This window comes from Lissotriton vulgaris, chromosome 5 (genome assembly GCF_964263255.1).
Source record: "Lissotriton vulgaris chromosome 5, aLisVul1.2, whole genome shotgun sequence".
Taxonomy (NCBI): domain Eukaryota; kingdom Metazoa; phylum Chordata; class Amphibia; order Caudata; family Salamandridae; genus Lissotriton; species Lissotriton vulgaris.
This window is the reverse complement of record NC_141693.1, coordinates 431572111-431599254: the sequence shown is the minus strand read 5'-3', so window position 1 is coordinate 431599254 and position 27144 is coordinate 431572111. Positions and strand designations below refer to the sequence as shown.

The window sequence follows — 27144 nt, the reverse complement described above, 5'->3', positions numbered from 1 at the left end:
GACAGCGCCTCCTTCTGTTGAGGTGGTGGATTGCCTGAAGATAGAGCCAACTTGTCCCACCCAGGGCATAAGATCTTGTCCTTCCGGTGCTATGTTCTTCCTATCTTTCTCAGGCTAAATATCTCCTCTCTATCAAAACAAGCCTCTCAACAGTACCGACCTTCCTAGGGGCCGAAGTGCTGCAATGGCACACAATGCGCTGACTGACGTAGAAATCACTTTACTTATCCTATGTATCTTATGAAAGAGATAAACATCTAACGTGGCATCACTTCTCTTTGTAGAACACATCAGAACCTCTCTGCTCAGCTTGACCCCCAGGTGCGCCTGCTATTGGAAGAGAAAGAGCAGGCAGTGATGGCGCTACAGGAAACAGTACAGGTGAGTGATGAAAAGGGCACGTGCATCATCTGCTCACATGCAGTTGATCTTTTGTATCCATCTGGGGATGCTTAGAACACTTCCACGTCTCACAAGAATCTTAGCCTGTATAGAACATCTCAATACCGCATCCTGTGAGAACGTCAGAGTGCAGCTGAGGGTTCCATACGACAGCACCACATCCAGTAACGGTGTGGAAACCAAAAAACATATCAATAGGGCGGCCAATGTGACTTTCCAGGTTCAGTTGTTGATCTGTGTAATAGCACCTCAGGGACTTCTGCAAGAGATTCCAGAACATGGATGGTGTCCATTGGGACAGGACCATAGGAACCTCTTCAGGACTTCAGCCTGTACGAACTCTGAGGTCCACGAACACCAACATAATGCATCCAACAGTAACCTCAGTGTGTGTCTGGGTGCTGTAAGCACACCACATTAGTGCTTTTAAGACGTCCTCAACTCATTCCGTTAGAGCCCCAGGAGCTCGGATTGGGTTCTGCATGTCATAGCCCCATCTCATCAAATAAAGGCTGGAGGGATTCTTCTGGACCTCTCTGTAAAAGAATGACACACTATCCAGTAAGAGTGCCAGGAGCTCAGTTGTTGAGTGTCCTGTGTAGCACTGCCTCATCTCACTGTATTGTATTGTACTGCAGCACTTATATAGTACTTACTACATCTATGTTGGCTACTGAAGTGCTTGCCTACATGGGCAGCAATCCATACAATGTTGGGTGTGTGTGGTTGGAAGGGTTTTATATTTGTTTTGTGATCTTGTCATGCCTGACGGTCACCGAGATGCAGGTATTGGGTTCTGGGACACAGCCGTTAGCAGTGTGGTGAATGATGAGGCCTGAGAGATTGGTGCGCAGATTATGGTTTTCTGTAGGCTGGAAGCTATAAGCAGCTCTAAGGTCCCTATGGTATTTCTTATGATCGTGGTCTACTTAGTTGGTTACTGCACTGGGTTCGCCAACCTTAAATTTTGTTGATAGTTTTGGCCCTGAGCTGGCATGGTTGGAGAAAGAAAAAAGTGAAGAGGTCAGATTGGATGGGCTTTGTAAACTATCACTGCATATCTGAGTGTCATTGTGATATGTAGAGATAACGGTCCTAGTGTATGGTTATTTGGGATCTGCCATGGTGGACTACATTAAAATCCAACAATTGACCAGCATTATGTGACAGATCTCTTCAGTTATTCCATGCCTCTCATTTGGCTTTGGCTAGTGGTGATGTTGAAGGCCCATAGCAGAAATGTTTCATGTGAGGTATAATTGGCTGCCAACCGCTGAGTGGGGTATTACTTCTAGCGTTGGCCTGAAATGTTGTATATGAATTGACATAACTATATACTGCTCAGGGGAACCATAGGTCAACTGTTTTTGCCTACCTGCATATAGAATGGAGTTTGCTGGTTTGGTTGTTCCCTATCAGTGGGTTTTACACTGAAGATTTAACTTGAAGGTGTTATCTTTCCAGGTTCTAGCCCAGGGATATGGGATGATGTAGATATCTTGGAAATAGCCATGTTTACTACTGTCTTCTGAAGTACATATGCTAATGGGTTCTTCGAATGCTGGCTGGGCCTCTTGTTCCCGGGGCCATGTGATGGCATGCTGGTATTCTTGCCATTGTCGAAGGCCATGATCTCTGTCTTTGCAGTGTTGAGCTTTAAATGGATATCCATTAACCATGTGTTTGTTAGGCAGAAGCAGTCATCAAGTTTTGAGTTGTAGAGGTCTTCTGGGGCATCCAGTTTTAGCATGATATAGGTGTAATCTGTATTGCTGTAACAGGTGAGATTGAATGATTCAATAAGGTTTGTTAAGGGGTTTAGGTAGATTTGCATAATAGAGGGGCTATGATGGACCCTTGAGGGACACCACAGTGTTGGGTGCACGAAGCGGATGTGAAAGGGGAAGGAAAATTACACTTTGTCCTTAAGTTAGGAAGCTATTCATTTTAGAACATTTTCATAAACTCAGAGATGATGGAGTTTTTATAGTAGTATGTGGTGGTGGATAGTCTCAAATGCAGCTGATAAATCCAGAAGCATCCGAGTAGCCACTCCGTTTTTGTTCATTGCGAGTTTTAGATCATCTCAAATTGATATGTGCCTCTTCCTGGCCTGAAGCTAGACTGTTGGTCTGACATCAATTCATTGTCTTCTGTAAAATGTGAAAGTTGGGAAGCGCTTTGTTAACTAACAGCCCATATTTGAGCGCTCATTCAAATATTTTTCCTAGGCATGGTCCATTTGACATAGGCCTATAGTTTGCTGGTTCCGATGAGTTGAGGTTTGCTTTTAGAGGTGTTGACTAACGAAGGAGGCTTTCAGCTCCAGTGGGAATATATATCCAGGGGCTTGTTCAGCAAGTTGCAGCTACTTCTACTGTAAAGGTTGTACAGAGGGTGTCTTTAAATATTTTTGGAAGTGCTTGGTCTGAAGATGGTGCTGATGGTTTGCTTACATCTTTTTGTGGGATTATGTAGTGATTCAAGATGGATTTAATCTTTTTCTACTTTGGTTGGGTAATCTGTTGGTGTGATGTGGTCTGTGTTGCCCTTAAGGCCATTTTTTTTATTTTTTTCATTTTAGAGATTAATTCCATGGAGATTTTGTTACATGGGTCTTGTGATTGTGCTGTTTCTGTCTTTTGACACTCAGGCTTGTAGAACTCTGCTAAATTAGGGAGGTCTTTATGAAAGCAGCCAGCTTCATTTATGCGTTTGGAGCAGTGTGGCCTTTTTGTGGTTCTCATGGCTCTTCTGTAGGTTCGGTTACAGTGGCATAGTGTGCTTCTGTTTCATTTTTTTGTTTTACTCTATATACGTTGGAGCACATTGAGCGCTGTGTTCATTCTTTTTATGTTGACATTAATCTGTGTGGTTTCCTTTATTATGGACAAACCTGAGTGCAGTTTTATTGGTATACTGTTTATCCAGTGGAGTGGATATCCTGTTGTAGAAGGTGTGTATGTCTTTTGGTTGCATTTTTATTGTCTCTTGCTGTCATTTGCAAATCTCAGAACTCTACCTTTCTTCAAGAGAAATGGGAAGTACCTGTGGTATATCGGTGCACTCTTTGATGGTTTTTGATAAGAAGAGTGGGAGTGATCTACTGCAATGTTATTTTGTCATCCGAGTTATCTGACTCATGGGAATATTAAATTGGCACAGCATTACCTGTAATTGTTTCGTTCAGATTTGCAAAGTGAAAAATTATAGATGCTGATCTTATAATGCAGAAAATATGGAATTCTGGATATTTTTAGAAAAAACTAAAAATAATCAGCAGGTTCTCTGAGCAGAGGATGTAATCTACAGTCCTTCAGCATTGGATCTTCCATCAAAAGATAGATAGATAGATAGATAGATAGATAGATAGATAGATAGATAGATAGATAGATAGATAGATAGATAGATAGATAGATAGATAGATAGATAGAGAGAGAGAGAGAGAAACGCTTTTCCACTCCTCAATTTCAATCTGAAAAAATTATGCCAACTGATAATAAGACATTTTCAATAATTATGTAAATTTAAGATACCTGAACAAATATCCAACACCATAGCATTTTGATTCACCTCTGGATTTATTTTACCTTTTCATCTGACTGTAGTTCATGTATTATAGTGATGTTCTCCCTACTCTCCATACATCTCAACAGCAGCTCTTCCACTTTAAGACCTTTAACCTATTCCCAAAACCAAGCTTATATGATGCCACTTAAAACTCAGATATGATACTATTCACTCCTAACTATTAATCTTGCGGTGATACATAATGACACATCATACACTGCCTCGAAACTCACACACAGATTCAAAAACAAAATATTGTTCAACACATTTAGATGTTGAGCATTTTGCAAATGTTACAAAAATGTCAACCTCATCAAATCCACAAGCTTCAATATCATGGGGACATCTGTATCATGGAGACATAATTATTTTGGCTTTCAGAGAATCTTGCTCACCAATGCTTCTGGCTCTGTTGTCAAGCTACCTTGTTTTCCTTCTGACTTTATAACATTAACAGGACCACTGGTCTAGTAACTGGTCATCAACATCTGTAAGAGAGAAATCAAGCTCAAGCCATCCCTCACCACTTCAATGTGATTGGAACATGTGTCTTTGAAAGATTATGCTGACTGTTGTCTTTATAAGATCCTTAACCCCCCTGACCCGCTGCCAAATGTTGCATACCCTTGAAGGCACCTCTCTGGGCAACTTATACCCATCACACGTTATTAAAATAAATCTTCTAATAGTGAGAGACTTTAGTGCTTGGGCCAGCAGTAAACTAGACAAGAACAGTCATTTTTCCCACTTAAATTATAGAGAACTCTCTTGTTAAAGGACACATCTTAGACTCACAAGCTATTTTCTCTGAATAGTGTTTCACAAGACATCTTCTTCAAATAATCGAACATCACTTGCCACTACTGGTAAGGCCACCGACTCTTTCTGTTTTTATTTCTTAGATTTTATTTCATCTTCTAGCCTCAAGTAGCCCCTGACAGTGTTCATGCTACCAAGCTACAGATAAGCTGGGATTTTATCACTTCTTCACTTCGATGGAAAATTATCTTTCATGAAATATATATAAACCTACTGCCTAGACGAACAATATCCTGGAAGGCCTATGGACCGGACATCTCAGCCGCAAACAATAGGTCTTACAAAGCCTTGGTTAAATCTGGCACATTTTCAGATTCCATGTGAAATTCAGACAATACTGGAACCTAGAACTGAAATCACTCTATGAGTTTTTTTCTGCTATTGCCAGGGAATACAAAACACTTCAAACCATTGACCAATGCAGTATCCTCTGCCTGCTTCTACACCCTTCCCATGCTCCAAAAGATTTTCAGATGGCTCCCTGTCGACACCGGAAAAACTGTCACCAAGCCATAGTCACCTGCCAACTCGACTACAGCAACAAGCTCTATGCAGGAATCCCCACCCAACCACTGAGGAGACTCTAGATGAAACAGAAGTCAGTTGCCATACTCATCCTCGACCTCCCCAAACGGACCCATATCTGCCCCACCTCAGGAAGCTCCACTGGCTTTCCGTCCAGCAAAGAAGTCAATTCAAGAGGTGACCCACATCTACAAAGCACTCCATGACCAAAGACCAGGACTAGCTTACATCAACAATTGCCTGAACTACCACTAACCTTTCAGGCACCTGCACGCCACCTCCCTCAACTGGCGGCTGATAGGGAACGGGGCGGGGGAAGGTGGCTGGTAGAATGTTTTTTTAAAGAAAGACAACTTTCCTGCGATTGCGTTATAGCCGCTGCCTCCGTCGCAGAAAGCACCCTGGTTCCCGAAGCCAATCACAACAAAAATGTAGACACTCGAAAATGTCAGAAAAATGGCTATGGTACTAAGTTTTAAAAACATAAAAGATGTCAGAGAAAGCACCGAGAGTCAGTCTGACCAAAATAGTAATATGAATGGAGGTAACCAGGTATGATTTCAGGCGTTTTCAGGAATTATTAAGAGTGACCAAAATAGTAAGTTTGTTTATTTTGTTTTTAATTCAATCAGTTTATTGAGTTAGAAAAAACATCCGCATTCACAACGGAAAGGAGTGTACGCAGTACTCAATCATCTTTGTAGGCACTTGCAAGTCCTCTATTGTACAATCCTGGCAATACCATCATTCATTATGTACCTACACAGGAGCCCAGGAGTATCTGAGTCCAGGAAGGTACTGAAGCAACTGCCTGAGGAATATAAAGCAAAGTTCCCGACCCCCAAAACTAACTTTTACTTTAGAGGTTGCTGTTCACATGATGGAAGCGTAATGCAGCAATGAAATAGAACTATAGAGGTAGCTGTTCAAACGAAAAAAACAGCACTAAACAGAACTACAGCGGATACTGTTTACCTGATGAATGCGTAAAGCAATGTTGAACTAGAACTACAGAGGGCACTGTTAACACGAGGGAAGTGTAAAGTACTACTGAACTTGGAGTACAGGGGATACTGTTGATGACGGAAGTATAAAGCAGTGCTGAACTAGAACTACATAGGATACTGTTCACATGAGGGAGGCATAAAGCAGTACTGAACTAGAACTTTAGAGGATGCTATTTACATGATGGAAGCATAACGCAGCACTGAAACAGAACTACAGAGATGCTGTTCACATGAAGGAAGTGTAAAGTACTACTGAACTAGAACTACAGAGGATACTGTTCACACAAGGGAAGTGTAAAGAACTACGGGGCATATTAGCAAGAACCTCAATAAAATTATCGCAGTTTTGGCGGCAGGAAACTACTGCTAAAACAGCGATAATGGGCTTGCTAATATGCGTTAAAGAATTCCAATAGAAGCCCAGGTTAGATGTGCAGGACATCTGACCTGGGCTTCTATTGGAAATCTATAACGCATATTAGCAAGCCCATTATCGCCATTTTACCTGCAGTTTCCTGCCGCTAAAACAGCGAAAATTTTAATGAGGTTCTTGCTAATATGCCCCTACTGAACTAAAACTACAAAGAATTATGTTCACACGAGAGAAGCGTACAGCTGTACTGAACTAGAACTGCAGAGGATACTGTTCACATGACAGAAGCCTAAAGCAGTACTGAAATTGAAGTACAGAGGATACTGTTCATGTGACAGAAGTGTAAGGTAGCACTGAAACAGAACTATAGAGGCAGCTGATCAATTTAAAAAAAGAGTAAAGCAGCACCAAAACAGAACTACAGAGGATACTGTTCATTGGAGGTAAGCATAAACCAGTACTGAACTAGAACTTTAGAGGATGCTGTTTACATTACGGAAGCGTAAAGCAGCACTGAAATAAAACTATAGAGGAAGCTGTTCAAACGAAAAAAAGAGTAAAGCAGCACTGAAATAAAACTATAGAGGAAGCTGTTCAAACGAAAAATAGAGTAAAGCAGCACCAAAACAGAACTACAGAGGATACTGTTCATTGGAGGTAGGCATAAACCAGTACTGAACTCGAACTTTAGAGGATGCTGTTTACATTACGGAAGCGTAAAGCAGCACTGAAATAAAACTATAGAGGAAGCTGTTCAAACGACAAAAAGAGTAAAGCAGCACCAAAACAGAACTACAGAGGATATTGTGCACATGAGGGAAGCATAAAGCAGTACTGAACTAGAACTTTAGAGATTGGTGTTCACATGATGGAAGCATAAAGCACTGCTGAACTTGAATTGCAGAGGATATAGTTCACACGAGGGAAGCCTAAAGCAGTACTGAACTAGAACTACAGAGTATATTGTTCATATGAGGGAAGCATAAGGCAGTACTGAACTAGAACTACAGAGGATACTGTTCACAGGAGGGAAGCCTAAAGTAGTACTGAACTAGAACTACAGAGGATATTGTTCACAGGAGGGAAGCCTAAAGTAGTACTGAACTAGAACTTTAGAGGATGCTGTTCACATAACAGAAGCATAAGCACTTCTGAACGTGAACTACAGAGGATAGAGTTCACATGAGGGAAGTGTAAAGCTTTACTGAAGTAGAACTACAGAGGATACTGTTCACATGACAGAAGCATAAAGCAGTACTGAAATGGAACTACAGAGGATACTGTTCACACGAGGGAATACCATACACCATACAGACCTGACATCACTCCTTTATATTCTAATATTGGCAAGGAATCTAATGCCCACGGTAGAAGACCCAGACAGCGCCTCAGGCAGTGCTGTAGTTGCAAGTGTCGTAAAGTCTGGTGTAATGGGGAACCAAACTCCTCACGGAGCAAATCAAAGGATTGTAACTCTCCATTTATTATGACTTGATCAGATGTCTGAATTCCTCTCGACCTCCAACTGGACCAGTGAAGGGCATGACCATTTATTCAAGTACTCTCATTACCCCAAAGATGAGCAGCCCATAAAAGACGATGTGCTTGATGCCATGCTTGGTATGTGGCTTGTATCACCGGGTGTGGAGGGGAAGATCATGGGCTATGAGTTCTATACAGAAAATCAAGGCCATAATTTCGATTAAGTAGAGAATGCACTATTGCAACCCATTGAGGAGGGTTAATTGTATCTGGAAGTAAATAAACTAATTGTGAGAGATGCAGGGCTAAAGAATAATGTTCCAAAGATGGTAAACCCAGACCACCATGGGAGTGGCGAGCCATTAATTTGGCAGCAGCTAAACGAGGACGCATAGATCCCCAGACAAAAGATCAAATAGGGCTACCTGACGCTGTATAGATAAAGGTACTCCAATCGGAAGCCCTCCAAGTACATAAAAATATCAAGGTAAAGTGACTATCCTTATGGCCTGCACTCTTCCCTACATGGAAAAACCTAAGAGAGACCATTTCACAAAATCTGTTTCCATTTGTGTTATAAGGGGTGAGAGGTTGTCTGAGATCATCCCTACCAAACCTCAATTGATCTCAGATATCTTAATTGCGACGATTTCCAGCAGAAGGAGTACACATCAATTCATGCTTTTGTAGTACCGGAAGAGAGCGAAAGAGAATCAGTTTTATCCCAGTTCACTTTATAGCCGAAATAGACAGCCAAGCCATCAATAATCTCAAGTAAAGCCGATAAAGAGTGAGGGACATCTTTTAAAGTAAGGAGAATGTCATCAGCTTATAAATAGAGTTTAGATTCACCTCTCGCTATAGGTACACCCTAAATCCATGTTGAGTGGCGAATAAGTGAGGCAAGGAGTTCTATCGCCAGCAGAAATAAAATGGGAGAAAGGAGACAACCTTGGCGAGTACCCCTTTGGATTGGAAAAGGGTCTTAAAAAAATCCACCACAATTGACCTAAGCTACTGGGTTGTCATATAGAAGGCGAACCTTAAAAATAAACTGATCAGCTAGGCCAAAGAGCTTCATGGTGGCAAAGAGATATCCCCTGTCAATGTGGTCAAACACCTATTCTGTGTCCAATTAAAGAGCCAAAGCATCTTCCGTCATCTTTTTTGCAGTCCATAAAGTATGAGCCAATGTTCGAAGGTGGTTCCTAGAGGAACGACCTGGAATAAAATTAACCTGTAAATGATGTATGAAAGATGGAATTACTTTACAAAGTTGTGCCGCTAGAATGCTTGCCAAACTTTTAACATCTCCATTTTGTTAGTGAGATGGAAAAGTAGCTACCAAAAGCAAGCGGATCTTTGCCTGGTTGGGGGATAACCGCGATCAATGCCCTATTAGAAATAGGACCCAGTGAGTCTGTCTGAACAGCCTCATGAAAGGCAGAGTATAGAGTATCAACTGTTTCTACTCCTGACCATTTATAAAACGCCGCAGGAAAACCATCTTCTCCTGGGGATTTATGATTAGGTAATTTGGAGATGGCTGCAGCAATTTCTTCTCCACTAATGTCACCACCAAGGAAGTTCCTACCCTCTTCTGTGAGGTGATAGAGGTCAATGTCTGAAAGATAGGCAACTAATTGATCATCAGTTACTGAAGTTTCAGGGGTGTAAAGGTTTTTATTAAAAGATGCAAAAGTATTCACAATTTCTTGTGGCTTAGTAAGAATCACACCTGTTTCTGTTTATATTGCAGAGATAGCCATGGCTGGCTCATGCTGTTTCAATTGATTGGCCTGCTTTCTCCCCTTGTTCTTAATGTCTACCTTTCAGAAGCTGAAGAGCATACTCAGTTTTGGAAGTATATAGGTTGTTAAGCTCCATTTTGGCAATCTCTAGTTTGCGACGGTTGGGAACTGTGGGACAAGATGAATATAAACGTGTGAGAGAAATAATTTGAGCCTCTAACTCAATACAACGAAGGGATACCAATGTATTGGCCGTAGCTGCATCTCTCATCAATTGACCACTAAAAGTTGCTTTCGCAGCTGCTCAAACGATTCTGCAGGAGGTAACTGATGATTCATTAATAGATAAATAATCAGAGAGGTGAGAACGTGTAAGGTTTTACCCTTAGGTGAACAGTATCTTTGAATATTCATACGCCATGGTTTACGGCCCAGGGAGATTAAACCTATTTCTAAAGCAAGAAGAACAGGTGAATGATCCGAGAGAGCAGCTTCCAAAATATGTGATTCAGTAGTAATTGCAACTACCAAATGAGATCTAAGAAAATTATCTATCATGGATTGGTTACCATGAGCAAAAGAGAGGAAGGTGTACTCCTGATCTGAGAGGTGACAGAGGTGCCAATGGTCAATTAACCCGTGGTCAGATGTTATGTCTTCCAGTAGAGCTCTGTCTCCCTCATTACATCCATTCAAGGGACCCATTCTATCAATCACTGCGTCACGGGCAAGATTCTATTCACCACCAATGACATAACCAGATGCCCCACTTTCTACTTACAAGCGATTCAAACTGAGAAAAAAACGTGTCTGCCGTCCACCCAAGTCTTGACAATTGTGACAGGAAAGGATTTGTGTAATAAGATTGCCACTCTGCATTTCCGTGGTTGACTCTCCTTAGGAAGAGATTGTGTCGTCAATCCACAACGAATGACTTTTCCCACCCACTCTCGCCGCAATTTAGAAGATTCTAAAGCATCCAAATAAGTCTCTTGCAGAGGAACAATATCAGTTCTTTTTGATTGTAGATCTGAGCGTACTTTCTTACGTTTGATAAAATGCGTAAGACCATGTACATTCCGCAAGATAATGCGTAATGGGTGAGAAGATCAAGAAATGTTCACTGTCATGTGTGAGTTAAAAATGGAAGAGGTTAGCTTTTGAGGAAAAGCCAATGTAGGGGATGAAGGTATTACATTTTTGAGGGAGAGGGGTGAGTAAAGAAGAAAACAGATTATATTGGTAAAACCTGTGCAGGGTAGAGAGAGGTATAAGGAAGAAAGGTAGATAGGAGTAAGAAATAAAGTAAAAGTCTATACAGGGAAAAGAGTAGATGGAAAGGGAAAGCTCAAGATCCAGACAAGGAGGAAAAGCAAGTAGGAGTCACTTGTTAGTACACATGGGAACAAGTGAAAAGGAAAGGGTACGAGGCACTAGAGAGACTGAAAGGAAAATAAAGAGATAAAGAAATCTAAATAGAGAAAGGGTAGATAAACTACGAAAGAATAACGCAGTACTGGAGGTATTGGACTGCTCTCTACGGGTCTAAGGTTTCGGGCTATAAGCGCCGGAGGAGCCCCATTTGGCTACAAAGTGAATAGAAAAGGACATGACTATATAACAATGTTAATGATAATAAGGTGGAAATTATAAAAGTGCATAAGTGTTCAAGTATAGGAACCATGGCATTCGGATCAGATTTAAAAGTAGAAGGGGGTGGGTAAGAGAAAGAAAGAAGTAACATTAAAGTATAGTGTGAAAGAAAAAGAGGAGATCAGAAAATAAGAAGAAAGTCCATCTCATATGGAAGTATGAAAGTATCAGATGTAAAGTACAATCAAACAAGCTTTGCATAACATAGTAATGGCAATTAAATATTAAATACAAACATATTTAAACATTACGACAATTAAATACTGTAACAGTTAAATATTGACACAGTTACATATTTTCATAGTTAATTAGTAAAATACTAGTGCAGTGGTATAATATAATAGTTAAGTAATATCATAAATACATGCTAAACGGGCGATAGAAAAAAGGAGGGAGGAAAAAGTGTAAAAGGAATCAAAAGAAGAAGAACATTATAGATCATATAATGTATAACAAGTGAGCAGAAACTTTAATAACTTAGGTGTGTAAGTATGCAAACCATGGTTTAAAAGATCAGATTTGAAATAGAAGGGGGAGGATAGGAGAAAGAACGAAGTATCATAAAAAGTGTAGTATTTAAGAGGAGGATGAAGAGGAAATCAGAGAAGAAGTAAAAGAAGGGAGAAAAAGAAGAACGTCTATGTCATGTGAAATTATCATATTTAAAGTACCATCAAATAAGCTTAACCTAGAAATGGTGATTAAATATTAAATAAAGTCATAGTTGGGTTTTATAACAATTAAATAATGTAATAGTTAAATATTGAGACAGTTGAATATTAGCGCAGTTAAATATTATCATTGGTAAATAATATCATAAATACTTGCTAAACAAAGAAAGAGATAAGGGGAAGAAAAGGTGCAAGGGGTCAAAAGGGAAAATATAATAGAACATGTAGCGTATAACAAGTAAGCAGAGATTCGAATATATATAACCAGCCATCTTAAATCATGTCATATAAAATATGTAATACTAAAAGTACAAACAAACTTATTTTGGAAAACACTGTACGGATAATTAGATATTATCATAGGTACGTACTGGAAAGGAAAACAGGATAAAATAGGAACATTATAATGCAAGTAATGCAGTAAAAAAATGAGCAAATGTTCAGGTACTTATCGAATCATCGTCTTCGACTGGCAGAAGAATAGTACACTTCTATCAGCTCATCAATGTAGGAAGGTAAATCACTCAAAAAAGAGTACTGAACAAACCCTCCCCGGATGAAGGGAGGAGTCATTGTAGGAGAGCATATTTTTGTCTCAATGTCTTTACTGTATGGAAGTTGCCACTACCCAAAGTGCCCCGCTCTTTTCTTTTTACAATCGTCTTCTTGAGCAGGTATTAAGACGGCAAACTTCAGCTTCTCATCAGTGTAGAGAGGTCAATCAACCAGGTTAGATCAGGACACACCCTCCTCTGATGAAAAGGGCTGTAGGAAGGGGGAGGCTCTAGTTGGCACAGTGTAACACTAGCGACAAGCAGGGACTCTCTCTTCCTCGTCAGGGCTGAGGGTTACCTTCCAGACAACCTCTGCTTACCCTCTAGGTAGTGTGGCTTAAGCAGTCGTAGGCTAATCTTTGGGGCACATAGGGTTAAACACTTGCAACAGTACACCTTTACAACCAACCCCCCACACAACGAGACCAGACTGTATTCTTGTAAAAATATATATCTTTATATAGATTTTAAGCAGGCTTATGAATACAGTCAATAACTTTATGAAGACGGTTGCAGCTTACTTAATTCGAGTTACCACAGTTCTTATGGAAGTTCTCTGGAGGCCCGTAGGCCGGTGTTATTCAAAGTTCTTGTGGAGCCGGCGGCTTCCAAGGGATCTGTCCCACGTCGCTTTGCCTTCCCGGGGTCGCTGATCGTTGCGGCTCTTCGGCCGAGCAGGTCACTGGTCGTCCGGGGCAGCGGTGTTCTGTGGCGGCAGGGTCCTTTCCTCGTCGTCCGCTCCGACCCTGGAGGCGGCGGCTGTGCGGTGGTGACAAGTGGCAGTACGGTCCCCAAGTGCAGGACGTACCCAGCCAAATGTCGGTGCAGCTGTGGGCTCACAGCTGGGCTGTCGGGCAGGCTTACCGACCTTGCGGATTCTCGTAGGGCAATTGTCCGTCCTTGCAGGTGAGTGAGGGCTCGCTATGCCTTCACCTCGATAGCTCGGACCGGACGGATCCTCCTTTGCTTTGCTCTCGGGTTCCCGGTGCAGTTGCGGTCACGGTGTTCGGGCCAGCGGCGGCTGGTCCTCACTTTGCTTTCGCTGTTGCTTTGGGCCCCGGTCACGGTGGTCGGGAGGATGGTGATGCCTTAGAGGAGATTCCTCCGTCAGTGCTGCGGCGATGGTCAGCACCCGCAGTCGCTTTCCAAGGGGGTAGCGTCCACTGGTCCTGGGACGCTGGTCAGGGGGCAAGTTCAGTTGCAAGCCCTTGGAGATCTCTTTTGCAGAGTTTGGCACAAGTAGCACAACAGTCTTTTCGTAGTCTTATTGTCTTCCTCTCCTTCAGCAGCAAGGCACCAGACACAGGCAAGAGTCAGCACCCTTCCTTGTCTCTCACGGTCCTTCTCGTAGGGCAGAGTCTTTCTGTGGCCCAAACCGGATCTAATTTTCAAGGAGCAGGGCTCCGTCTTTTATAGGCCAATTCTTTTGTTCTCGCAAGCCAGGGGGGCCTTTGCATAGCCACTCTCAGTTCTGGAGTACCCCCGCGGGTGTACTCCGGCTTCTGCTTTCAGTGTGAGGGGCAGGCGCATCAGACGCCCCACAGGAGGTGGAGCCAGCATTGTCCGGACAGGGGTGGCCAGAGTACCTTGTTGATGGGGGCTTCGCTCTTCCTGGGCCAGGTGCCGGCAGAGTCATCCGCCGCTCCCCAGGAGGGTGGAGCAAGCATTGTGGAGGTCGAGCACAGTGACAGTTCGAGTCAAGAGGCACTCCTACCTCCCACTAAGGTGTAATCTGCGCATTCACCACCCGTCATCCCTCCAGCCCTGTCACTCACACATCCCAGACAGTCAGATACACACCAGCAGAGGCGGCTGAAATGGTTAAGCAAGCAAATGCTAACTTTCTAAAAGTAGCATTTGCAAACCCAGGATACTGAAATAAACTTGACTACAAGAAATATCTCATTATCCCGAGTTCATGCATACTAAACATGACTCACTACCATGCTCCTTGAGCCTGCAGGGATTATAGGGTGTAATAATCCTCGCAGCTCAGTCTGGCCTAATGGAGCCGGTAGCCTTCAGTAGTGAAATACGGTCTTCGTTGTAAGTCACTACTAGGACATGCCACGCACATCAGGGCTTGTCCTTCCTTGCACCTACAACGCACCCTGCCCGCAGGCCTACCATAGGGGTGACTAATATGTAGTCAAGGGAAGGGTCGGTGCTGGCAAGTGGGGACACTTGCCCAGCTAACGTGACGGTACGAGACCGCACGCGGGTTCTGCGGTCGCAGTTCCCAGACACATCTTTACGGCTGCTTCGGTGGGTGGCGCAACCAGCGCTGCAGGCCCACCAGCAGTATTGGCATCTACAAGCCCCGGCACTCTCTCGTGCACTTTACTAGGGACTAACAGTAAATCCAATGCACCAATCATGGATACCAATCGTATGTACAGTTTATAGTAGGGAGCACTTGCACTGCGGCACGGATCAGCCGTGGCGCAGTGCCCTGAGTATCGGAAAACCAGCAAAACATCGGAGGCACATCAGCAAAAAGTGGAAGGGAGACTCACGCCAAGGTGCCAGGTCTAACATGTGTCCCCTCCAGCTGAAATGTGGGGGGAACTACCCTTCCCCAGGGAGTTCCACATCACTAAGGCGTAAAAATCTGGACAGACCGTCAGCGTTGGCGTGATCGGTGCCAGGGCGGTGTTCCACCGTAAAGTCCATACTCTGTAGAGAAATGGACCACCTCAACAGTTTCGGGTTCTCACCCCTCATTTGCATCAACCATCTGAGGGGCCTGTGGTCCGTCTGAACTCGGAAGTGAGACCCAAACAAGTAGGGTCTTAGCTTCTTCAGCGCCCAGACCACAGCAAATGCTTCACGCTCTATTGCACTCCACCTACTTTCCCGTGGAAGTAACCTCCGACTTATGAAGGCTACGGGTTGGTCAAAGCCCTCCTCAGTCATCTGTGAAAGAACAGCCCCTACACCATGCTCTGAAGCGTCTGTTTGCACAATGAACTCCTTGGAGAAATCTGGGGCCAGGAGCACGGGCGCCGTGCACATGGCAGTCTTCAGGGTGTCGAAAGCCTTCTGACAGGTGTCAGTCCAAATCACATTCCTGGGCTGCTTTTTCGAAGTCAGCTCTGTCAAGGGAGCCACGATCGTGCCATAGCCCTTGACAAACCTCCTGTAATACCCAGTGAGCCCCAGGAAGGCTCTCACTGCAGTCTGGGTCTTGGGGGGTTCCCAAGCCAGGATGGTTTCGATTTTGGGCTGCAAGGGGGCTACCTTGCCACTCCCAACTTGGTGTCCCAAGTACACCACTGAACCCTGCCCAATCTGGCACTTGCTTGCCTTGATTGTGAGGCCTGCTCTGCGCAGGGCCATCAACACTTCCCAGAGGTGTCGCAGGTGTTCGGGCCAGGTGCCGCTGAACACCGCGATGTCATCCAGGTAGGCGGCACTGAACTCGTCCAGCCCAGCCAACACCTGGTTGACCAATCTCTGAAAGGTGGCAGGGGCATTCTTCATTCCAAATGGCATAACCCGGAACTGGAAATGCCCATCTGGTGTAGAGAATGCCGACCTCTCTTTTGCCCCATCGGTCAAGGCGATCTGCCAGTACCCAGACGTCAAATCAAACGTGCTGAGAAACCGGGCAGCCCCTAGTCGATCAATGAGCTCGTCAGCTCTGGGGATGGGGTGCGCGTCAGTCTTCGTGACTGAATTGAGTCCTCTGTAGTCCACACAGAACCGGAGTTCGGGTGTGGCTCCCGGCGCAGCAGCCTTCGGAACCAAGACCACGGGGCTGGACCAAGGACTGCTGGAAGACTCAACCACCCCGAGGGCAAGCATCTTGGAGACCTCCTCCTTGATGCAGGCCCGTACCCTGTCAGTTACCCGGTAAGCCTTGTGCTTCACCGGTAAGCTGTCTCCAGTGTCCACATCATGGACGCACCAATCTGTGACACTCGGAACCAGGGAGAACAGGTCTGGAAACTGTCCCAGCAACTGGCGGCAGTCCTCCTGTTGTTCGGCGGTCAGGGAGGGGGAGAGGTTAACTCCATCCACAGACCCATCCTTCTCACAGGCCACCAAGAGGTCAGGAAGAGGCTCCGACTCCTCCTCCATTCCGTCATCGGTTGCCAACAACATGCCCACTTCGGACCTTCGCAAGTGGGGCTTGAGTCGGTTGACATGTAGGACCCGCAAAGGGTTCCTGGGCGTCTTCATGTCCACCAAGTATGTCACGGGGCTCTTGCGCTCCACAACCTCAAATGGTCCTGTCCACTTATCTTGAAGGGCACAGGGCTCCACTGGGGCCAAGACATACACCTCCTGTCCAGGCTGAAGCTCGACCAGAGTGGCATTCTGATCGTACCACCGCTTCATTTCTTCCTGGCTCGCTTCCAGATTTGCCTCGGCAAGTTGTCTGAAGCGCCTGGTCTGGTTCCTGAAGGCCAGCATGTAGCTATATACATTCTGGGGAGGTTTCCTGGGAGATTGCTCCCAGCCTTCCTTTACCAAACTCAGTGGTCCTCTCACGGGGTGACCGTACAGCAGTTCAAAGGGGCTGAACCCTAGGGACTTCTGTGGTACCTCGCGATATGCAAACAGCAGGCATGGCAAGAGGACGTCCCACTTACGGCTCATCGGACCTTCCAGGCCCATTATCATGCCTTTGAGGGTTCGGTTGAATCTTTCAACCAACCCGTTACCTTGGGGATGGTAGGGTGTGGTGAACTTGTACATTACGCCACACTCCTGCCAAAGGGACTTCATATATTTCGATATGAAATTGGTCCCCCTGTCGCTCACCACCTCTAGAGGGAATCCTACTCGTTAGAAAATTCCCATCAGTGCACGCCCCACCACGGGAGCCGTCACTGTCCTCAGAGGGATGGCTTCAGGGTACCGGGTGGCATGGTCCACCAAGACCAGGATGAACCTGTTGCCCATGGCTGTCTTGGGGTCCAGAGGCCCAACGATGTCAATACCCACTCGCTGGAATGGCTTTCCGACCACAGGGAAGGGTTGGAGGGGAGCCTTGTTCTTCCCTCCCGTCTTCCCACTTGCCTGGCAAGTCGGACAGGTTCTGCAATAAGCGTCTGAGCTTTTATGCATTTGGGGCCAGTAGAAGTGGGTGACAAGCCTGTCATAGGTCTTGTCCATCCCTAGATGTCCTGCTAAAGGCACATCGTGAGCCAGACCCAGTAGGAAGGCTCTGAACTTCTGGGGTACCACCAGCACACGGGCTGACCCAGGTTCAGCAGCCTTAGGCTCCGAATACAGGAGGTCGTTCTCCCAGTACACGTAATGTGTTTTGGCCTGAACACCATTGGCCTGGTCTGCAGCCTGCTGCCGCATACCCACGAGAGAAGGGCATTCTTTCTGCTCCCTGCAGAATTCCTCCCTGGAGGGTCCTCCTTCTTGCTGCCAATGGGTCAGCTCAGGCAGGTCCCCCAGTTCGGCGATCTGTTCCCCTGTAGGCTCCAGGGCATCCCCCTCAAGGTCTGCCTCTTCCTGGACCGTAGGAACTTCAGGGGCCGGTTTCCCGCGCCCCCTGCGCCTTCTCCCTAAAGCCGGTTCCTGGGCCTCTCCATCAGGCCCCAGGACCTCTCGATCACCCTTACTGGCTGCCATTGACCGGGTGGTCACGCACGCCCAGTCAGGCAGACCCACCATCCGCAGGTGAGTCGCTTTCTCCACCTTTTCCCAAGGGGAGTGCTCCAAGTCGTTCCCTAGCAAACAGTCAACAGGCATGGTTTTTCTCACACAGACCTGCAGAGTACCAGAGACCCCCCCCCACTCGAAGGGAACTTGAGCCATCGGACACTGACTCTCAGAATTATCAGCGTTGATAACCCTACAGTAGGCATGGGGTACAACCTGCTCTTGAGACACCAGGTGCTGCCTCACTGCAGTCACACTGGCTCCTGTATCTCTAAGAGCCTCAGCTTCTTTACCATTGATGATCACCACCTGCCCATATTTTTTAGTGTTGGAGGGCAGGTAGTTCGTCGGGATCATCTCACGGTCTCCTAGCGAGACCAGGGTCATGTGAACGGGATCTCCACCCCCCGGGACCATCATTTCTTCTCCCAGGTGAACGCTAGTCACTTGTCGGGGCGGAGCACCAGTGGGTGCGGGTTTTCCAAATAGGCGACACTTGGGGTCACTGGATATGTGCCCAGGCTCGCCACATTTGAAACAATTGAAGGGCCCCTTTGGAACAGGTTTACCTGTCGGGGCTCCATTCTGCTTCGGGGGTGGGGGAGGCTGAGAACCCTGCTGCGGATTCCCTTGGGAACTACTTTGGGGGCCTTTTTGGAACCCTTTCTGTTTTCCCCCTTTGTCCCCCCCACTCTTCTGCTGGGGACCCTGCCCACTCTTGGCGGAATCTCCCACGGGACCCTTGTGGACCCTGGTGCTGAGCCAGCGGTCCGCCTCCTCAGCAAGCTTCCTCGGGTTGGACAGCTTGCTATCGATCAGGTGTTGGCGTAACTCAGGAAAACAGTGATCAGACAAGTGCTCCCATGCAATTAAATCAAAGAGACCTTGAAAATCATTCACTTTGTTACCTTTCACACAACCATCCAGTGCTCTGCAAAAGTAAGTCACATACTCCACATACGTATTCCCAGGCCGCTTAGTACATCCCCTAAACTTTTGTCTATACATTTCAGGGGTAAGCCCGTACCTGTTTAATAAAGCTTCTTTCATGTGGGCATAGGATCTCTGATTCTCAACGGGCAAATCTAGCAAGGTATCTCTCCCTTCGCTAAGGAACCTTCCCCACAACCCCGCTCCCCAATCCTTGTCAGGGACCCGGTGGGAGGACATGGCTACCTCGTATGCCCTAAACCACTGTCCTATGTCATCCCCCTTAAAGAACTCCTTAACTACGTCCTTCGGGATGTGCACTCTTGACTCTACCTGCACTGGCGATGTGCTGCCACCAGAGGGAGGCCGATCCAAGTCTCTCTCCTTGAGACTTATCTCCCTCATCTTGATTTCATAATCCATCTGGTGCTTTCGCTCTTCCAGCGCCATTCTTTTGGTTTCCAGCTCCAGCTGGATTTTCAATTCTGCCAACTTTCTTTCGTGATTCCGGGTTTCCTTCCTGTCTGCCAGCTCCTCTGGCGACAGGCCTTTCCCAAAGCTGTGCTCGCTGTCTTGCCTCTCGAGATCGATCAGATCCCCAAGTGCATTCTGCTCCTCCGTCGTATTCTGCTCGGCGAGGACGTCTTGCTCTTCCGGGGTCTTTCTGGACTCTACCCAGGCTTTCAGGGCCTTGTAGAGCTCCGGCTTGTTTTTGCAGCCAGCGTGCGGAACTTTGAGTTTCCTACAGAAAAACTTCAGTTCAACTCTGGTGTACTTATCCAGCTTTGCGGCGTCCCACTCCACCTCCAACACCTCAGAGGTCGTGGACTCTGCTCCATCCATGCTCTTTGTGCCCGGCATGGTTTCTGCACGCGGAATCTTCTTTCAAAAAGCAAAGTCTGTGGTTTCGTAACTGTACCGTAATCCTTGTGTAGTGGTCAGAAGCTCGGGTATAACTATCGCAAGTGTAAATTCGAAAATCCTCACCGCTGCGTCCAATGTAGGAAGGGGGAGGCTCTAGTTGGCGCAGTGTAACACTAGCGACAAGCAGGGACTCTCTCTTCCTCGTCAGGGCTGAGGGTTACCTTCCAGACAACCTCTGCTTACCCTCTAGGTAGTGTGGCTTAAGCAGTCGTAGGCTAATCTTTGGGGCACATAGGGTTAAACACTTGCAACAGTACACCTTTACAACCAACCCCCCACACAACGAGACCAGACTGTATTCTTGTAAAAATATATATCTTTATATAGATTTTAAGCAGGCTTATGAATACAGTCAATAACTTTATGAAGACGGTTGCAGGTTACTTAATTCGAGTTACCACAGTTCTTATGGAAGTTCTCTGGAGGCCCGTAGGCCGGTGTTATTCAAAGTTCTTGTGGAGCCGGCGGCTTCCAAGGGATCTGTCCCACGTCGCTTTGCCTTCCCGGGGTCGCTGATCGTTGCGGCTCTTCGGCCGAGCAGGTCACTGGTCGTCCGGGGCAGCGGTGTTCTGTGGCGGCAGGGTCCTTTCCTCGTCGTCCGCTCCGACCCTGGAGGCGGCGGCTGTGCGGTGGTGACAAGTGGCAGTACGGTCCCCAAGTGCAGGACGTACCCAGCCAAATGTCGGTGCAGCTGTGGGCTCACAGCTGGGCTGTCGGGCAGGCTTACCGACCTTGCGGATTCTCGTAGGGCAATTGTCCGTCCTTGCAGGTGAGTGAGGGCTCGCTATGCCTTCACCTCGATAGCTCGGACCGGACGGATCCTCCTTTGCTTTGCTCTCGGGTTCCCGGTGCAGTTGCGGTCACGGTGTTCGGGCCAGCGGCGGCTGGTCCTCACTTTGCTTTCGCTGTTGCTTTGGGCCCCGGTCACGGTGGTCGGGAGGATGGTGATGCCTCAGAGGAGATTCCTCCGTCAGTGCTGCGGCGATGGTCAGCACCCGCAGTCGCTTTCCAAGGGGGTAGCGTCCACTGGTCCTGGGACGCTGGTCAGGGGGCAAGTTCAGTTGCAAGCCCTTGGAGATCTCTTTTGCAGAGTTTGGCACAAGTAGCACAACAGTCTTTTCGTAGTCTTATTGTCTTCCTCTCCTTCAGCAGCAAGGCACCAGACACAGGCAAGAGTCAGCACCCTTCCTTGTCTCTCACGGTCCTTCTCGTAGGGCAGAGTCTTTCTGTGGCCCAAACCGGATCTAATTTTCAAGGAGCAGGGCTCCGTCTTTTATAGGCCAATTCTTTTGTTCTCGCAAGCCAGGGGGGCCTTTGCATAGCCACTCTCAGTTCTGGAGTACCCCCGCGGGGTGTACTCCGGCTTCTGCTTTCAGTGTGAGGGGCAGGCGCATCAGACGCCCCACAGGAGGTGGAGCCAGCATTGTCCGGACAGGGGTGGCCAGAGTACCTTGTTGATGGGGGCTTCGCTCTTCCTGGGCCAGGTGCCGGCAGAGTCATCCGCCGCTCCCCAGGAGGGTGGAGCCAGCATTGTGGAGGTCGAGCACAGTGACAGTTTGAGTCAAGAGGCACTCCTACCTCCCACTAAGGTGTAATCTGCGCATTCACCACCCGTCATCCCTCCAGCCCTGTCACTCACACATCCCAGACAGTCAGATACACACCAGCAGAGGCGGCTGAAATGGTTAAGCAAGCAAATGCTAACTTTCTAAAAGTAGCATTTGCAAACCCAGGATACTGAAATAAACTTGACTACAAGAAATATCTCATTATCCCGAGTTCAGGCATACTAAACATGACTCACTACCATGCTCCTTGAGCCTGCAGGGATTATAGGGTGTAATAATCCTCGCAGCTCAGTCTGGCCTAATGGAGCCGGTAGCCTTCAGTAGTGAAATACGGTCTTCGTTGTAAGTCACTACTAGGACATGCCACGCACATCAGGGCTTGTCCTTCCTTGCACCTACAACGCACCCTGCCCGCAGGCCTACCATAGGGGTGACTAATATGTAGTCAAGGGAAGGGTCGGTGCTGGCAAGTGGGGACACTTGCCCAGCTAACGTGACGGTACGAGACCGCACGCGGGTTCTGCGGTCGCAGTTCCCAGACACATCTTTACGGCTGCTTTGGTGGGTGGCGCAACCAGCGCTGCAGGCCCACCAGCAGTATTGGCATCTACAAGCCCCAGCACTCTCTCGTGCACTTTACTAGGGACTAACAGTAAATCCAATGCACCAATCATGGATACCAATCGTATGTACAGTTTATAGTAGGGAGCACTTGCACTGCGGCACGGATCAGCCGTGGCGCAGTGCCCTGAGTATCGGAAAACCAGCAAAACATCGGAGGCACATCAGCAAAAAGTGGAAGGGAGACTCACGCCAAGGTGCCAGGTCTAACAAGGGCTTTAGAGGAGAGAGTGATTTTTCTCTGTCTTTTTCCTGTGTAAGGTAGGTAGGTCAGTCAATCAATACAGACCAAGAGACACCATCCTCTGATAAAGGGGGCTTAAGAGGAGAGCATGATTTGTCTCTGTGCTCGATTTCCCAGGGTGAACAGGTTGATCTGGGCCTTGTCCCCTACTCTGGGACGGCCTGAGATACATTGAGTCCCACCAAAGGCCATCGTAGAGATAATTGGGATTGGGCTTCAAACTCTGGTAAAGATTCAGAACACTCCATGTTTTGAGGAGAAAGGCTGTCCAGGAAATGACGAAGGTCTTCTGGATTAAAGAAGTCTTTGTTTATTTTATCTTTGGTGATCCGTAGACGTGCCAGATCAAAAATGCCATTCTTGATATCAAGCTCTCGCAGGCGGATCTAAGGGAAAGAAAAGCTTCATGACGGTCGTTGGTTTCTTTCGAGAAATCTGCTGCCATTCTGATCACATGACCTTGAAACGTATACGGGCCCTGGGTACGAGTCTCTATGATCAACTCATGGGCTTGTTCATGCCGTAGAAAGCAGAGAATGAGTGGACGTGGTTGTGTGTTTTTCCATGTGTTGGGTGGTCCGATCCGAAGGGGCCTCTGCAATTCCAATGGTGGATCGAAGGTAAGACCTGTGAGTTTTGGAAGGACTTATGTAAGAAAGGATTTGACGTATAAACATTCTATTTTCTCTGGAAAGCCCAAAAAACTGACATTGTCTCGACGACTTCTATCTTTTAAATCCACTACTTTACTCCTGAGGAAGAGAAGCTCTTGGTCTGGAATAGTATTAAGACGGTTCTCTATTATTACCATCCGCTAGGTTAGGTCATCCATCCGGCTCTAGAATCCAGCAATGTCTGTGCAAATAGATTTAGTTTTGGACGTGAGAGTAGATATGGACAACTCCATACCCTCTAATAGACGACCTACTGCAGAAATTTCCTGAAATATCCGTTCCATGGTGGAGTCCGATGAGGTTGACATCACGGGGCTAGAAAGATTTGACGTTGAGGTGGTGGCACCTTGGCACCTTGTGTGTCTGAAGTAATACGGTTCTGACTTAGGGCTTCAGAGAAGAGGAGTTGCCTTGCGTGCTTCCCAGTTGTCTTGCCAGAAGGCATCCCCAACCTTTCAGCGTAAATCCTCTGGTATGGGAGTGGTTCACTTGGCAGATGTCTTAATAATAATCCAGCATGGATAAGATATCCAGTAAATACTTCAAAACATAACTGGAATACGTACTTCAAATGTAGGAGGTTTAAAGAGAGATCATCTTCTGGAGCTTCCGGATAGAATGTAGCTGGCTCCAGAAATGCATGACAGGCTAAATCAATCTCAGCAACTATCCTAGGGCAGTATTAACCTCGCAAAGACGTCAGGATTTTTCACAGGAGGGTGAGACAAATTTCTATAGTTGAGGTAAACTTCCTTTAATAGTGCCAAACGATGAAACCGGATTGCACCCACAGTCACCTCTATAGTATCACTCAGAAGTAAAATATGTTAAAAAGCCACAACAATCGCAGTATAAAAATCCGTTACTGCTAAAAGGCGTTGCAGTCAAACAAGGGTGAAGCGTGAAGCATTAAGCAAGGCCTTGTAGTGCGAGAAGAAAGGCCTTCATGTGGAATAATGCGAAAATCACTAGGTCACAGGGACCATTCCCCTCTTTCCAGTGTATTATCTTTAGAAGCAAATCGATGTCAATGTGCACTGGCACAGTTCTATATATCTGAGTTAATGATCAAGGCACCATACCCTGTTGCGCTAATAAGTTGGGCTCTGTTCTGCAGACAGCTGCGTCATCAATCTCGGCGCAGCAAACATACCACATATGCTTCTCAGGCTCAACAACAGCACGAGAGCAGGTCGTTTTGCTTGAGGCGAAGCACATAATAATACAATTCTGCCTCAAAATGATCAGTTTCAGCCTAGCAGGAATCTAAACTTGCTTCTGATGTCACACGTGAGTTTACCTCAACAGCTCCGTTGTCACAACATGGCCGCTCCCTCTGAGCATCAGTCAGCTGTCTGCGAGCACGTCAAGACATGACAGGAAGCGTTTTGCGGCACCAGGACTGCCGCAGCTTCATCGCTAGCCTCTCCGCCATCTGAAATACGAAGTTCAAGCTGGTATTTCGTCCCTCAATGGGCTTGCGTCGCCATCCTGGGCTCCCCATAGCGCAGAGCTGCGGAACTAAGCAGCCATCTTCCTCCATGGCCAGGCCATGCCACCTAGGGGTCTGATTTAGAGGTTGGCAGAAGGAAAACTCTGTCACAAAACATGACTCATATCCCAACACACAGGTTACAAGTAGTTTATATCCTATAGCACTTGTGATAAGGTGGATAGGATCTCTTTCTTGTTTGGGACGGAGTACCCCATCTTACAAACTATAAATCAAGCCGTAAATTTGTCAAACCAGCATAAACTACTTACATGAATCATACCATAAAGTTACATTGTATTATTAAACCCTTTCTTTAAGGAAACGAAACAGCATCTGTCACATAGGAATTGTCTACTACAAATTTGACAACTGAAACAACTTGTATGTTGGCCCCTAATCAACAGGACCCCATTAGAGAGGTTTTGAAGGCATGGGCCAAGTGGGCTCTGGCCCAGGGCCCCAACCTTTCAGGGAGGGCACTGATAGAGTCAGATTTGTTCTGGACAGACTTTTGCACTGATGGCCGTGTATAATTCTTAAACAGATTGTTTTAAATAGCGTTTCCTTTAATTTACTTTTAATGTGGGTGATGCGTTAAAGTTTATTGCAGACATTTTGCAGACACATGTAGTGTTTATGTTTCATGCATTATTCATAAAACAATCACTTTTAGATGAAAACAGGACCTCACATATGAGAAATGGGAGGGTGTCACAGAAATGATTTGCAGTAATAATAGTGAGATTTGTCTGTGTTACAATATTGAAAACACACATAATTATCCCTGAGTAATAGATATAAATACATTTAGAATTTGAACTAGTGTGCTTGTGCTCTGATAGTGACCTGGCCAAAGAGGGCATGAAAAAACAGAAACTGAATCATTAATTCAAAGCTGTTCTAAATAGGGCCCCAAGGAATGCATGTGGCCCAGGGCACCCAAAATCCTTAAGATGTCCCTGGACCCCATTCCAAAATATTACCACTAGAGCAGTGATAGTAGGCAGTAAGTTCCTCTGTTTAGTTCTAATCAAACAACAGTGACACTGCGTACCTACGAAAACTAGATGTACTATTAAAGCACACATCCAAAATGTCAAGAAAAGAGTGCTCTCTGACAGTGGCGGCTTGCTGTGGGAGTGCTGCGTCGCACGCTGCATCGCCGCTCGCGTAAGGTACATTGTTTTATTTATTTAAACACTTACCGTACTCCTGTCCGTCGTATGTCAAACTCCACTACCCCCCATCCTGCCCCTCCACCTCCATGCAGCAAACCCAAGGCGATCCGCCATTGCTCTCTGATGCCAAAATCTAGAGTTCCCTTCCACCTTGCATGACATCCAAAGACAACCTTCTGCTGTTCACACAACACTCGGAGATAGCACAGTGAGTGAGTATTTGTAGGCTTTTGTTATCACTTGAAAATTATGCACGGAACACCTTATTGCATGTTTGCGCTGGGGTCCTTTTCGAGCAAGAATCACTCATTTCTGGTCATCGTGTGACATATTTTGTGGGACTTAGCCCTCACCTGGGCGTAAATAAGGCAGACCCCAACCGGAATACATTGAAAAAGTCTAATTTCTGTGCATACTTTGGTGGTTCTCACTCATTTCCGCTCTTCCTGCATGACAGATAGCGACCTCCAGTTAGGTACATTCAGAAATACAGGACATTTTATGTGAGGGGCACCTCTGGTCAGGGATTCCAACAGGAAGCACAGAGTTGCTTCCAGGGCAGGGTCGGCCATTTTGGCTCCCGGTTCCTGAGCTTGCTGATGAGAGAGGAATGACACACGTGGACTCCGGGTGGCCCGGCTAATGATGAGTAATGTGACGCTTATGTTCACTGTTATACTGGTTGCTGATGCAAGAGCACCAACAGAAACTCACCAGTTCTTCATGATTCACATCCTTGTCCTTCAGCGCGGGATGTCACCCTTGGCCGGCATCAGTGTGATGAAAACCTTGGTGAGAGTGTGAGTCAGCGGGCTAGCAATAATCTGAGGCTGTGAAAGGCACTCATGTGCATGCTGGTTTATAAGAGCACAGGTGCGGCACTGTCTATATGTGTAGCTGCAAGAGTGGAGCAGTTTAGAGGTCGAGCCGGGGCAGCGCATGCGCTGCTCTGCGAGGCATGCTGTATTCAGGTAGGGACTTAAATCTTCCACCACTCTCTGGCCATATTTTTCATTGGCTTGTGTCATTGTCCGCTGTAAACTGTGGCTGCTCATTGGTCAATAGGCTTAATAGTAGG

The 27144-nt window shown here is 46.3% G+C and overlaps 1 protein-coding gene across 1 annotated transcript in view; it reads left to right on the top strand.

Annotated features, from left to right (window-relative positions):
- Nucleotides 1-27144, top strand: part of LOC147711028 (sperm flagella and cilia-associated protein 1-like) — a 114216-nt gene that overhangs the window by 73006 nt on the left and 14066 nt on the right. The window contains exon 6 of the mRNA XM_086920100.1: nucleotides 285-381. Within this exon, the coding sequence (XP_086776226.1) occupies nucleotides 285-381 (97 nt within the window). The remainder of the gene's footprint in view (nucleotides 1-284; nucleotides 382-27144) is intronic.